Genomic DNA, 13,521 nt, shown 5'->3' on the forward strand with positions numbered 1-13,521 from the left:
GGCCTGCATTTGCATAAATTTTGATAAATTTTAACTTTTAGAGTAGATTTGTATATATTTTAATGATAGTTAATGATAAAGTAGACTAGTATCTACATATAGTTTATGCATTCATGACATACCTAACTTTCTCTTAAATGTTTTATATTCTAGACTGTGGTTTGTCTGAGAGTTTTTTCAAATTGTTGCACACCCCCTTTCATTTTTCCAATAAATTTATTGAAAAAACTTTGCATATAAGTGGACCCATGTAGTTCAATTCCATGTCATTTAAGAGTCAACTGTAATTTCTCAGTGAGATCCTCCTCATTGAGGATTGATTTTCTTGCTTTGTATTCCATATGATTTTATATGTCCTTTTTAATGCTTATCTCTCTCATAATTGCTTATTTATATCTTGTCTCCTCCGCCAGACTGTGAGTTTCTCATGATTTTTGTATTATTTATTGCCTTTGAGCAAGTGTTTTGCACAGTGCCGACAGTATTTGCCGAAGAGTAGACTTTTCTGGGATGCCTGAATGGAGGGTCCTCCTTTCTAGTCATAGTGTTCTGTGATCATAAGTAAAAACTGGGATAGAATTTTAATTTGGTTTCTACCCCTTGTTGTCTCACGTTATCACGTTTAATTACAGTCCTTTTAAGAGGACTTATCTTATGTGGATGATAAAAATTTAAAAATAAAGAAACTTAGAATCACAGAATCTGGAATGCTTCTGTGATTATGTATATTTTCCTCCCACTTAAGCATTTGTTCATAGCTTCTCTGATGTGACCTTTCAATCTGTTTGGGAACGTCTGGTGACAGGGAGTTCATCAATTCTGCAGATGGTGTGTCCTGCTCTTGAACACCTCCTCAATTAACATTTTCCGTACTAAACCTGAATCTTTTCTATTTCTCTGTTTTCCCTTTGTTCCTAAAAATTGTAACTTACTGCCAAGTGTGCATAGTGTAGTATGTTTCTTTCCCTACATTGTTTCTTTACTAAACATACCAAGTTTCTTCAGCTCTCCAAATGTCAGACTTCCCACACTTCAACACCCAAGTTACCTTCCTGTGGATATTAGCCTTTATTTTTAAGAAAATTTCTCCCACATTACATGTTTGTATGAAACTTTTCAAACATGTGGACACCCATATACCTGGGCTTCCCCGGTGGCTCAGCAGTAAAGAATCTATCTGCAGTGCAGGAGTTTCAGGAGATGGGGTTCAGTCCCTGGGTTGGGAAGATCCCCAGGAAGAGGACATGGCAACCCAGTATAGTATTCTTGCCTGGAGAATCTGATGGACAGAGGAGCCTGATGGGCTACAGTCCATAGGGTCGCAAAGAGTTGGACACAACTGAAGCGACTTAGCACACACACACGCACCCATGAGTGACTTCACTTTCACTTTTCACTTTTGTGCATTGGAGAAGGAAATGGCAACCCACTCCAGTGTTCTTGCCTGGAGAATCCCAGGGACGGCGGAGCCTGGTGGGCTGCTGTCTATGGGGTTGCACAGAGTCGGGCACAACTGAAGCGACTTAGCAGTAGCAGCAGCAGCTTCTGCAGTTAAGTTTTCGTATATTAACTTAATTATGCAGCTCTCCATCTATTTCTCTTAATCCTTGTTTGTTTTTTTTTAAGCATTTCATAGTGAGTTCTGGATATCTGAACATTTCAGCATGCATATCATTGATTAGAACCCAGTATTGTTTACAGATTTTCTTTTTAGGTAAATGTATACACACTGTAGTATAGAAATCTTTAGTGTACCATTCAGTGAGGTTTACCGTGCCTCTTTGTTAGGGGGATGTACTCAACCCCTAAGAAGATAGAGATTCATCACCCCAAAAAGTACCTACTTGTCCCCTCCAGATCAGCCCGCACATCATCCTCCCTGGTGAAACCACTGTTCTATTTTCTTGTATCATAGATTAGATTTGCCTCTTTTAAAACTTCATGTAAATGGAATCATAGTATGTGTTCTGTTATGTAAAGCATGTTTCACTCTGCATGATGTTTCTGAGATTCGTGAATATTGCTTGTATTACCTAATTTCCTTCCTTTTTATCGCTGAGTAGGATTCTAGTGTATAAATGTACCAATTTGTTTATTTGTCATCAATCCCCAGGTATTGATGGACACCTGGGTTCTTTCTAATTTCTGGCTATCTTGAATAAAGATAGCTCTGACCTTTCTTTAAAAGTTTTGTGGACAAATGTTTTGTATCTTTTGGGTCAGCTGTCTATGGGAGGAATCATTGGTCATAAAGTAGATGTATACTTAGTTTTCTGTGAAATTGCCGGACCTTTTTTCAAAGTGTCTTTCCTTGTACATTGTTTTTAGAGTTCCAGTCGCTGCACATCCTCACCAACATTTGGATTTTATTTTTTTAATGCCCTCTTGAAAAGGGCTTTTATAGTGATGATCACACTCTGCTGTGATTTGGTGATATGCTTGCCTTCTTGGTCACAAGCATTGTTTTGGAGCCATTGTGTCATATTGATCTTTTTGTGCACTTAAGAAACTGATTTTTCAAAATCCTAACTGTAAGACTTTAAATTTATCCCATTATATTTCATCCAATTAATTTGAGAAAATTAGAACTCTGAATCTGTCATCTGTTGGTCTGGTGATCCCTTTTAGCTTTATATTATTTGCAGATTTGATAAGTGTGTTTTCTGGGTGTTTTAGGTTGTGGATAGGATTACTGAATATTTCAGGCCCAACGATAGAGTCCTTTGACACGCTACTGGAGACTTCTCTCTTGATTCCATTCAGTAGGATAGGCCAACAGACTATGAATTTATCTCATTATAAAATCATCTAGCTTACGTTTTTGTTTGTTTTCTCACTAGATTTTAAGCTTCATGAGAGTAAGTTTCTGTCATCTGAGCATCTAGAACAGAGATTAAGACATTTAGTTGTTCAATAAATGTTTTTAAATGAATGAGTGAATGGTGGATATTAATACATATGAAGATTTTGTCAAAAGCCTTGCTGAAAAAATTTTCTTTGTTTTCTTGGAATTCCCTGTATTGCAAAATGAAATAAACATGTGGCAACGACATACTGTTTGGCTTTTTTGCAGAAAAGGAAGTGAATGAACTGATGGAAGAGCTGTTTGAAACTGTGAGTAATGATCTTTGAATGAGAACTCTGGATACTAAAGCTCTGGATTCTATACTAAAGAACTCTGGATTCTTCAGCAAGCACTGTCCTTTGCTCTCAGGGCCCCTCTCTCCAGAACGGTGGTCTGACCAACCCATTCTCCTTTTAGTCCACCCAAGAGAGAATATAATGACAGGAGAATTTGGTAACTAATAAACTTTGATTATCCATATCTTAGTAAAGTTTTCCTTAAGCTTTTAGATAGCCTCTTCAACTATCACATGGTACATCCTTAAAGATTGCAAACTAATTTTAGATTATTCTGAGCACAGATAATTCCCTTTCTCATATATTTCTCTCTTGGAAGATAATCTGATCATTTTGAGTTATCTGTGGTGTGTCTTTACCACTACAAGGTGACAGACTGAGAAACTTTTTCTGACATCAAGACTGTTCCATGTGCAGAACTGTGTGAGCCCAGAAGTGAGAGAGAGTCCAATGCAAGCTCTTTCTGTGTGCCAGCATTATTAAAGTCCTGTAAACTAGTCTTCATTTTCCCTTGTCACTGCTGAAGTGACTTTTACATTCCCATTCCCCAGGAAAATCCTTCTTTTCCTTTACCCTCAGTTTCAAGATGAGATGGGATTCTCCAACATGGAAGATGATGGCCCAGAAGAGGAGGAACGTGTAGCTGAGCCTCGGCCTAACTTTAACACCCCTCAAGCCTTACGGTAGGCTAACCAAAGACCTTGAGACCTAGAGTAGAGGAAAAGTGTATGTCTGAGAGGGAGTTTTGAGAAGTTTTGGTTAACAATTTCCCATCCCTGACTACCTGCTGTTACTGTTATAAGGATGCTGAGCCCCATTGGTGGTGCTGGGTGTGAAGTGAATAATTCTCCTTCTAATGGGGCAGTGCAGCTCTAGACCAAGCTGTATCTGTTTGGGAAGGGAGAAAAAGCAGTAGCTGGCATCCATAGAAGCTTCTCCAGGTGAGTGGTACTGGGGAGGTGTGTAGGACTCTGCATGGCCAGCCACAGAAGCTACCCCAAAGTGTAATATCCACTATGTCCCTTTTGTTCTTCTGTTTGCTGTTAACATCTAGTAAAAGTTAGTGAACCTTTGTTAGTCTCCAGGGCATTAATTGAGCAAACCATGAAGCACGTGCAGTAATGTCCTGGCGTCTCAAATATGTTTACTGTCCTCTTCACATGAATTAACACTTCTGTTGTCCCACCCAGAAAGTAGAGACTTTCATTTTTCCCCCTATATTTGTGATGAGTTTGCAGATTTCATCTGTACTTTATTGTTATCCATTCTGAGTAGCAGCATACTATCATTAGGTCCTGGCTAGATGTCAGGGTATGGTTTGTGCCGTTAATGGAACAAAGCAAAACTCAAGGACTCATAGCCTTTCATTAGTCCTGTGGTTTAACTAGAGAGCTCTGGATCCATCTGAAAGCTAGACCTTCAGGTAACACGCGATTTAGTGAAAAAGACAAGGTATACTAACCAATGCGTAAAAGTCAGAAGTATCAGCCATTATCCATTACATTAAATACCATAATATAACCACAAAAGAATTCTCAAGAGTTCCTTTTCCCCCCTAGGTTCGTTTAGTTATAATTGGCAAATAAGGTTGTAAAGCATTGAAAGTGCACAGTGTGATGATTTGATATACATATCATTTGCAGAAAGATTTCCCCAATGAAGTTAATTAATACTTCTGTCACCTTACATATTTACCTCTTTTTTTTGGAGAACATTTTCAAGATATCTTAGAGTCTATATTTTGACCCACTTCTCCCAACATTTCATAGAAAAAAATTCTAGTGTAGCAGAATAAAACCTGAGCACTTTTTATCACGGGATTTGATCAGTAAACATATTTCATTTCCACTAGTCACCTCTGTGTATGAACTTTTAAAATTTGAGAATTACATAACTACTTAGAAATTCTTATTCCAGTTCAGTTACCTTCTGATATTCAGTTGCTCTGCTTGGGCTGCTGCTGATTTTTTTCAGCTGGGAATGCAAACCTAGCTTAATATTTGACTAAATAAAATATCACATGGAAAGTACATTAACTGTGCTCCCCTTATTAAATGTCCATCCAAGTAATTCTTACTAAAATCAGGTGCAGGCTCTTTTTCATTATCTAGCTTTTTTCCTGCTTCTGTCCTTCTGTTCCTCTGCTAGTTATGCAGATAATCCAGAGTTTTCAGTTCTCAATAAAACTGTACGGAGGACAGTCTCATTCTTTAGATTTTCACCCTGTGCCTGCTCATACTTGCAGTAAATACTGTAAAAGGAAACATAATTTTTATCCTCAGAGGCTATTGAAAAAAAAAATTTATCATTTAGCTATTGCTACAATCTAGAGGATTTATTGAATTACAATAACCTGCTGGCCATAGCTGCTTGAGCAGGTTGTATCGTGGTTTCATAGAATAGAAGCTTGAGTGTTCTTCTGTCTCTCCCTCGGAACTAGCATTTGGATTCTTACTTCAGCCCCCAACAGAGTCTCTCTCTCTCAGGAGGTGGGGGTGAGAGGGTAGCGATAGAAAGCTTGGAGGAGGAATTTATTTAGAGGGCTAATGCTTGGTAGGGTAATGCTTGAACCACCTTCTCACTATTTATCTAAACTGCCAGGTGTTTTAGGGCTTCCCAGGTGGCACTAGGGGTAAAGAAACTGCCAGCCAGTGCAGGAGACGCAAGAAACGTGGGTTCAATCCATGTTTCAGGAAGAGCCCCTGGAGTTAGGAAATGGCAACCCACTCTAGTATTCTTGCCTGAGAAATCCCATGGATAGAGGAGCCTTGTGGGCTACAGTCTATAGGGTCACAAAGAGTCAGACAGGACTGAATTGACTTAGCATGCATGTAGGCACCATATATTTTAATTATGCCTTTTCTACTCCAAGCTAGAAAGTCTTTGAGTTTTTAAGAAAGAAGTCAAGGCAACCTGAATGGATAGGAGCTGGAGAACAGGAGAAACTGAACCTGAGGTGGGAGTAACAACAGCTAGATTAGAGAACAGATGTGCTTTGGGAAGATTCTATATCACTGTTAAGAATAAGGCCCAGATTAATGTAACTGTCAGTGTGATGCGAAAATCATAGGTTCCCATTAGTTCCTTGGCTGCTTTGTTATCCAGATATTACCTTATGTTTAGATTTTAGTTTAATTTCACCTTCATTAGTATATTACTTAGAGTACTGATTGTAGACGAATGGGTAGGGGACGATTCAGAACCATCTTATCTGAATCTACTTTGGGAGAAGATTTGGGTAGGCTAGGAGTTTGCATATTGGCTAAAATGAGACTTGAGGATTAGCAGTATATGGAAGTTGCTCAGACTGGCTTATTAGCCCATGGTAGGAAGGAACTGGATGTGTTTTGGACCCATGGAAATGTTCAAATCCAGTCATCTCCCTGTGGGGGGATAGGTTTGAGGAACCACTGGCCAACTTACTCAATGAGCAACATCGCACTGTGAAGGAGCTACTTGAACAGCTGAAGATGAAGAAATCTTCAGCCAAACAGCAGCAGGACGTAGAGAGGGTTAAGCCCCAGAGGGAGAAAGTTCATCAGACTCTGATTCTAGACCCAGTGCAGAGGAAGAGGCTCCAGCAGCAGATGCAGCAGGTAAGACTCTTCTTGGTAACGTTAATATTGGATCATCTTCATCTTTTGAGATGAAGCCAAAAAGTAGCAGCTTGTGAAAGTCAGAAATAGGTGTCTTGGTAACCATCGAAACCACAGGACCACAGCATCTTCACATCAGTCAGGGCCTTGAAAAGTCATCATGTTTGTGTCTTTATGGCTCAGATAAGAATGCATGTAAGAGGACTTCGCTGGTGGTCTAGTGGTTAAGACTCCAGGCTTCCAATTCAGGGGGCACAAATTCGATCTCTGGTTCGGAACTAAGATCCCGCATGCTGCACAGCATAGCCTAAAAAATAAATGAAAAAGAATGCTGTAAGATTTCCAAGAATCGTTAGTAATCCCTTCTGAATTGAACAGTGTTATGCCAGAGTAGTTTTTGTTCGTTCTAATCTCAGTTGCTCTGGTTTGAGGTTAAACTTCCTTTGATTCTGACATTTTGCTGAAGTAGAGCATATCTGAGAAAAAAATTCCTACTGAGATAACTGTGTTGTTCTCATTGTCTTTCTAGAAAGTGAAATGTGTTTGATGAAGTCTTGTGTTTGACATTGGTCTTCTGGGTTTCTGAGATGATAACATCATCACATGTCACACTGTATTATTTTCTTTCCCTTCCCAGCATGTTCAGCTCTTGACGCAAATTCACCTTCTCGCCAGTTCCAACCCCAGTCTCAGTTCGGAGGCCAGTACCACCAGGATATTTCTTGTAAGGTTTCAGATATCCCTAATCTAAAGAATTGTATATTCAGTTAGTTAGGAAGTCATTTCTCACAGATGTTGACTCATCATAAGCTACATTTATTCTTTTCTCCTGTTTGTATTGGTAGATATTCATACGGCTTCCTGTGTTTGCTGTAAAAACATAAGTTATTGCTTCCCATGAAAGGACAGAGAGTGTATTCAATTGTCTATAACTGTTCCTCTTACCTTTTTATTGGGTGCTCTTCCTTACCTGTAGATCCACCCATCTTAGGCTTTTGTACTTCTCTCCTTTTTATTGAATTCATTATTTATTAAGCTTGATATCAGTGTTTTACATATAAAATTAATTTTGCTTGTGGCATTCTGAAATATTTTGGAGGAAGGGCTCTTAATTTCAAATTTTTGGGAATTCCTTGGTGGTCCAGTGGTGTAGGATTTGTTGCTTTCACTCTTGGGGCTCAGGTTCATTCCCTTATTGGGGAGCTAAATAAGATCCCGTGAGCAGCAGGAAATGGCCAAAGAAAATTCACATCTTAAAACCTGAACTTTGGGGCAATAATAGCAATATTCTTTGCCTCTTGGGTAATTCTCTCTGGAGTCTGAGGTGTCTCATAGTCAGAACTTCCTTGGATAGTTAGCAGATTATGTTTCCCTCTTATTGTGTTCAGAGGATCATGAGTAATACTTTGTTCTAGGTGTTATTCAGAGAAACAAACAAACAATTATTATTATTATTTTTTTTGAGTAATGGCTCTCACTCTTGAGAATTTTAATTCCAGCTGGGGAGCTAGAACATACATCCAAAAGGCTGAGGAAGCCTGAGATAGAGAATAAAACAGGAACAAATTAATGTATCATAGATGCCTAAACATCTGAGGACTCAGCAGAAGAGCAGTCTTAATGAAAAAACATTAATTATGAAAGTCCTTATGATGACTTTTATCTGTTTTTATCCTGTTGTAGGAAAGACTGGTTTTCTCTCAGAGGCTAAGGGCTACTGATATTAATGGTCTGGAACTTAGATGTTCTTTGTGTTCTGTTTTCCCAGAAAGAGCTAGGAACCTTTGCTCAAAGCTCCATCGCCCTCCATCATCAGTTCAACCCCCAGTTTCAGACCTTGTTCCAACCGTGTAACCTGATGGGAGCCATGCAGCTTATTGAAGACTTCAGCACACATGTCAGCGTTGACTGGAGTCCTCGTAAAACTGTCAAGAAGACTGGTAGGGAACAGATGGGTCCACTTTAAGTTTTTACTTGCAGTGCAAGGTGGCTGTCTTACCCCACAGATCATTTCCTAGGTATAATTTCCTAGGGTTGGAGGAGACAGGGTATTTGTAATTTCTTCCTTCTCTGTTTTATCCTTCTTTTGTGTTCATTACCTAAATTCTAGAACTAGGTAATAATACTTGGGTTTAAGTAGAGCATGGAGTCAGTGAACAGGACAGGGATGTGGGAGGTAGAGATGTGGGACTCATTGCTAATAATTGAACTTAAATAGATATGAGGGTAAATATTAGGAGTCAGGTCAAGACAAACTGGTATCAAGATAAACATGGAAGTCAAGTGGTAAAGTCAGGTTGTGTTTATTAGGTTTTTACTCTCTTCTTCATTAAGATCATTTTATTTCCTATGATTATAGTTGTATCTCCAATTATGTTGATTTGGGAGTTAGGAACAAAGTAAAAATGTTGTACATTTGCCTGTTCAATATTTCAAAGAAATTTCCAGGTTTGATTTCTACCATTCATTGGTTTAGTATTTTTTAAGTAAATATTTGCCATTCCCTTAAATCAAATATTTGTTTCTGATTTATTCCTGGTTTAGCAAATTAGTTGTGGTTTGGTCTGGATTCAGATTTGTCTTTAGATTTGATTTTAAATCCCTGACTCTTATAATTCAATAGAATATAGTTGAATTTAAGGGCTTTATATGACAGACACAGACTACTTTTTTAGTTATATGTTGGTAATGAAAACTTAACACCAGACTACAGTTATAACTTGGGCTTTGAAGGTGGGTCTGTGGTAAAGAATCAGCCTGCCAGTGGAGATGCTGGTTCAGTCCCTGGGTCGAGAAGATCTCCTGGAGTGGGAAATGGCAACCCATTCCAGTATTGCATTGGAGAATCCCTTGATTAGAGGACCCTGGCAGGCTACAGTGATAGGATTGCAAAGAGTTGGACGCAACTGAGTGTGCATGCACAGTTATAAGTTACATGTATAGTGTCCTGTGTTTTTCTTCTGGGAATAAAAAATAACATTTCTATAAGCAGAAATATGCCTCTAGAGGTATTTATCTCTGGAAAGACAGAAATGCCTGGAATTGAGAGGCTTAGACAGCAATATAGAAATGAATGAGACTGAATTGTCTCATCCTCTTTATGGTTTTTTTGTTCCCAACCTCAGGAGGAATCTGGGAGAATTTAATGAAAGTTAAGTAAGAATCAAATAAAAATTTGGAATACCAGATTTGTGAGGGAGATTAAAGAAGTTGGAATCTTATCCTGGAAGAAAGCATTGTTGGAGCTCACTTTTCTTTCAAGGATTTAAAGGGGGAAGGAGTTAAAATTTTTTTGAGCATACACTATCTGCCAGGTATTACTTGGTACTTTATAAGTGTTTAGTGTGTTAAGTGTTCCACACAGGAAACAAAAAGACAATCAATTTTTAACTTTATGTTTTAGGTATATGTTAGGCCGAGAATGATTGTGGAGACTTTTGGGAAGGAGGGGGTATGTGTATGGAAGGGTATCATGTTAGGTAGGGTCATCTCTCTCTAAATGCCAAGATACATTCAGAAGCTTTTGTGAAGCCCTCTTTTGTTCTGGAGTTTCATTTATCATGAATTTTTTTCTTATAGCCTGTAAATTGCCCTGTTTGCCAAAGCAAGTGGCTTGGATCCTAGCCACAAGCAAGGTTTTCATGTATCCAGAGTTACTTCCAGTGTGTTCTCTGAAGGCCAAGAATCCCCAGGATAAGATTTTCTTCACCAAGGCGGAAGACAAGTAAGGATTTACTGGGTGGGGAGAAAAGCACAAAATATACCAAGAAGACCTGTATAATGAGGAATGGACACAAATGACACAGGGGAAAGCAGTGTAGAGGGACACAGGTCTGTAGCACGTGCCTGTCCCAGCAGTGCCAAATACAGCTCTTTTTAGGGGATGACAAACACGTTTTGGAAACATTTTAAGTTGTTTTTTGTCTTTTATAGTAAAAACTGCCCTCATAATCCTGCTAGTGGATAATTTTCAAGGAAAACATTTTTATCCATTATCCTGACAACCCTTACACAATTTTTCCTTCTGTATTTCTTATGTAACTATTGGCAATTTAAGTATAATTTTGTTTTGCTTTTTTTAAACTTAATATATTCTTGACCTTTTTTTTCTGCATTCCATGCTGTAGCATTGTCTTTATTTTTTTTGTCTTTGTATATTGTCCTTTCAGGCAGTGTAAATGGCCCTATCATAGTCCTTTTGTTTGCCACTTTTCCCTCCCTCTCTTGTTTAGCTGTTCTAAATGAGGCTTCACCAAGGATCTTTGTGCACAGTGCTTTTGAAACTCCTTGAGTTTTTATCTCTTTGGGTAAATTCTCAAGAGTGAGATTATTCGATAAGTTATAAACACTTTGCTGGCTCTTGATGTGTATTTCCCCACTGCCATCTGCAAATATGTACACAGGTAACTGTAATTGCGTATGTTATGTTGTGCGATAGTGTTGGTGTGGATTTAGTATGTCTAACATGGTTCCAATATTCGTTTTATATTTGTTTTATTAGGGCCATTCTCCTTCCCTCAAACTTTGTTTGTATTATTACTGTAAAGCACATCATGTTGTGACGTTTGTTAGTGATTTATGCTTGGTTTTCCCTCTTCTCACTTGATGGGAACTCCTCATTGAGTCTTTTTCTCATAGTCCTTCTTAGTACTTAGTAATTATCTGAAATTTTCTGTTGAGTTTCTATTAATGTGTACAAGATTTAGATGTAGAAGAAGTAGATTGCAGAATGTGGAGTTTGTCTGGGAGGCTTTTCAGCAGGATGGACTGTCAAGCAAGATTGAGTGTCACTGCCCCCTTCTCAGTTTGTTAGCTTTAGGCCTGAAGCACTTTGAAGGGACGGAGTTTCCCAAGCCTCTGATCAGCAAGTACCTTCTCACTTGCAAGACTGCCCACCAGCTGACAGTGAGAATCAAGAACCTCAACATGAACAGAGCTCCTGACAACATCATTAAAGTAAGTGCTTCCTGCATGCTCCATTGGGCACCTTGGCTGAGTGCAGCCATTCCTTTTCTTTTTCTCAGTCTCAGTGAATAGCCTTTTACCTAATGCTAGTCCCTCATAACTGCACACTAGCCCTCTTTCCTTTCCAAGGACATTTATCTATTATTTTACTATGGAGTACCATCTTCTTCCCCTGTTATGGATATTTCCGCTAAATATAAAATTGTTCAAATGTAAAAATACTTACCAAATTTATTTTCCTCTAGCTGTTCATTTTTTTTTCCCCACTCTAAACCTTCTTCACAGAGTAGGCAACAGTTCACTTATATCCTTCTTAATTCTTCATACTTAGATAAATATCTTTGATATAAATATATCAAAGTTAAAAAGTATACTTTAAAGTAGGGGTCCCCAGGCCACAGACTGATACTGGTCCATAGCCTGTTAGGAACTGGGCTGCACAGCAGGAGGTGAATGGCAGGCTAGAGAGCTAACTTCATCTGTATTTACAGCTGTTCTTCGTTGCTCACATACCACCTGAGCTCCACCTCCTGTCACATCAGCGGTGGTCATAGATTCTCAAAGGAGCACAAACCCCACTGTGAACTGCGGGCACAGGAGGATCTCGGTTGCCAGCTTCTCATGAGAATCATACTAAAACCATCCCACGGGTCCCCCGCCCCCATCCTGTGGAAAAATTGCCTTCCACAGAATTGGTTCCTGGTGCCAGAAAGGTTGGGGACCATTGCTCTAAAGAGTGAAATATCTCTGTGAATCGTGTCATGAAAAACAATCGTTTTTCTCCCTATTTCCTGCTAAGCAAGGTTTCTGCAGGGATGGTACATTTACCTCTATATCTAGGATCTAGGTAGCATGCTTAGAATTGCCACCACTTGATTTTTTGGATTTAGGCCTTCTCTGTTAAACTGAAACCATGAAAGATGAAGACAGTTCTCTCCACACACTCACTGCTTCACCTCAGTTACATTACAGTGTAAGTTGGATTTTTTCCCAGAGTTTATATTATAAGCAGTATGTAAAATACTCACAGCTGATCCATGTAGTGTATCATGATTACTTTGCTTTTCCTGCTGAATATTTTGTTTCTCTTGGAGTTAATGATGCATTTTTGGAGGGTGAATGGGACTTGGTTTTATGTATTTATTACCAGTTTAACATTAAAGTCTATTTAAGTTTTATAAATCTCTTTTCAGCGTGTTCAGGTACTTTAGGTTCTCTGCTGTCACCTTCATCTTCTTGAAGAAGTCCTTCCCAGAGTGCTCTGATCCTGCTCCACTCTACCCATGCTGCTGTCTTGGCTTGCTGCACTAATGTCTTCTCTGGCTTTTTCTTCACGATTTTCCTGGGGTTTCATTTCACCTCTTATTTGTGTTGGATCCTCTTCTTTCTTTGTTTAAAAATATTTTTATTTATTTTTTGGCTGTGCTGGTTCTCTGTTGCTTCACAGGTTTTTCTCTAGTTGTGCAGAGTTGGGGCTACCCTCCAGTTGTGGTGTGTGGGCTTCTCATTTCAGTGGCTTTTCTTGTTTTAGGTCACGAACTGCAGGCCATGCGGGCTTCAGTAGTTTTAGCATGTGGGCTCGGCAGTGTTGCTTGGCACTAGTTGCCCTGCGGCATGTGGAATATTCCAGGAGTAGGGATTGAACCTGTGTCCCCTGCACTGTCAGGTGGATTCTTAACCTCTGGACCACCAGGGAAGTTCAGATCCTCTTATTTCTGAATCCCACAATTTTTGGGCCTTGTTTTAGTGGAGTACATCCTATATTTGAGAAAAAAATTTTTAGATTTATATTGCTTGTGCTCATGGTGTATCATGACAT

At 39.0% G+C, this 13,521-nt stretch overlaps 1 protein-coding gene across 10 annotated transcripts in view; it reads left to right on the forward strand.

Moving 5' to 3' along the window:
* The window catches only part of GON4L (gon-4 like), a 79,481-nt gene that overhangs the window by 47,876 nt on the left and 18,084 nt on the right, over positions 1-13,521 (forward strand). For 7 of the 10 annotated variants that reach the window (XR_014054916.1, XM_081494193.1, XM_081494196.1 and 4 more), the window contains exons 13-19: positions 3,074-3,114; positions 3,721-3,824; positions 6,539-6,737; positions 7,375-7,461; positions 8,506-8,677; positions 10,317-10,461; positions 11,543-11,693. Coding sequence is in view for 9 of the 10 variants with exons in the window: in XM_081494193.1 (XP_081350319.1) it covers positions 3,074-3,114; positions 3,721-3,824; positions 6,539-6,737; positions 7,375-7,461; positions 8,506-8,677; positions 10,317-10,461; positions 11,543-11,693 (899 nt within the window). In the remaining variant the exon portion in view is untranslated. The remainder of the gene's footprint in view (positions 1-3,073; positions 3,115-3,720; positions 3,825-6,538; positions 6,738-7,374; positions 7,462-8,505; positions 8,678-10,316; positions 10,462-11,542; positions 11,694-13,521) is intronic. The other 3 variants (XM_081494200.1, XM_081494201.1, XM_081494199.1) reach the window with 1 other exon arrangement.

This window comes from Giraffa tippelskirchi, chromosome 5, assembly GCF_054371585.1.
Source record: "Giraffa tippelskirchi isolate mGirTip1 chromosome 5, T2T-mGirTip1v1.2.pri, whole genome shotgun sequence".
Taxonomy (NCBI): Eukaryota; Metazoa; Chordata; class Mammalia; order Artiodactyla; family Giraffidae; genus Giraffa; species Giraffa tippelskirchi.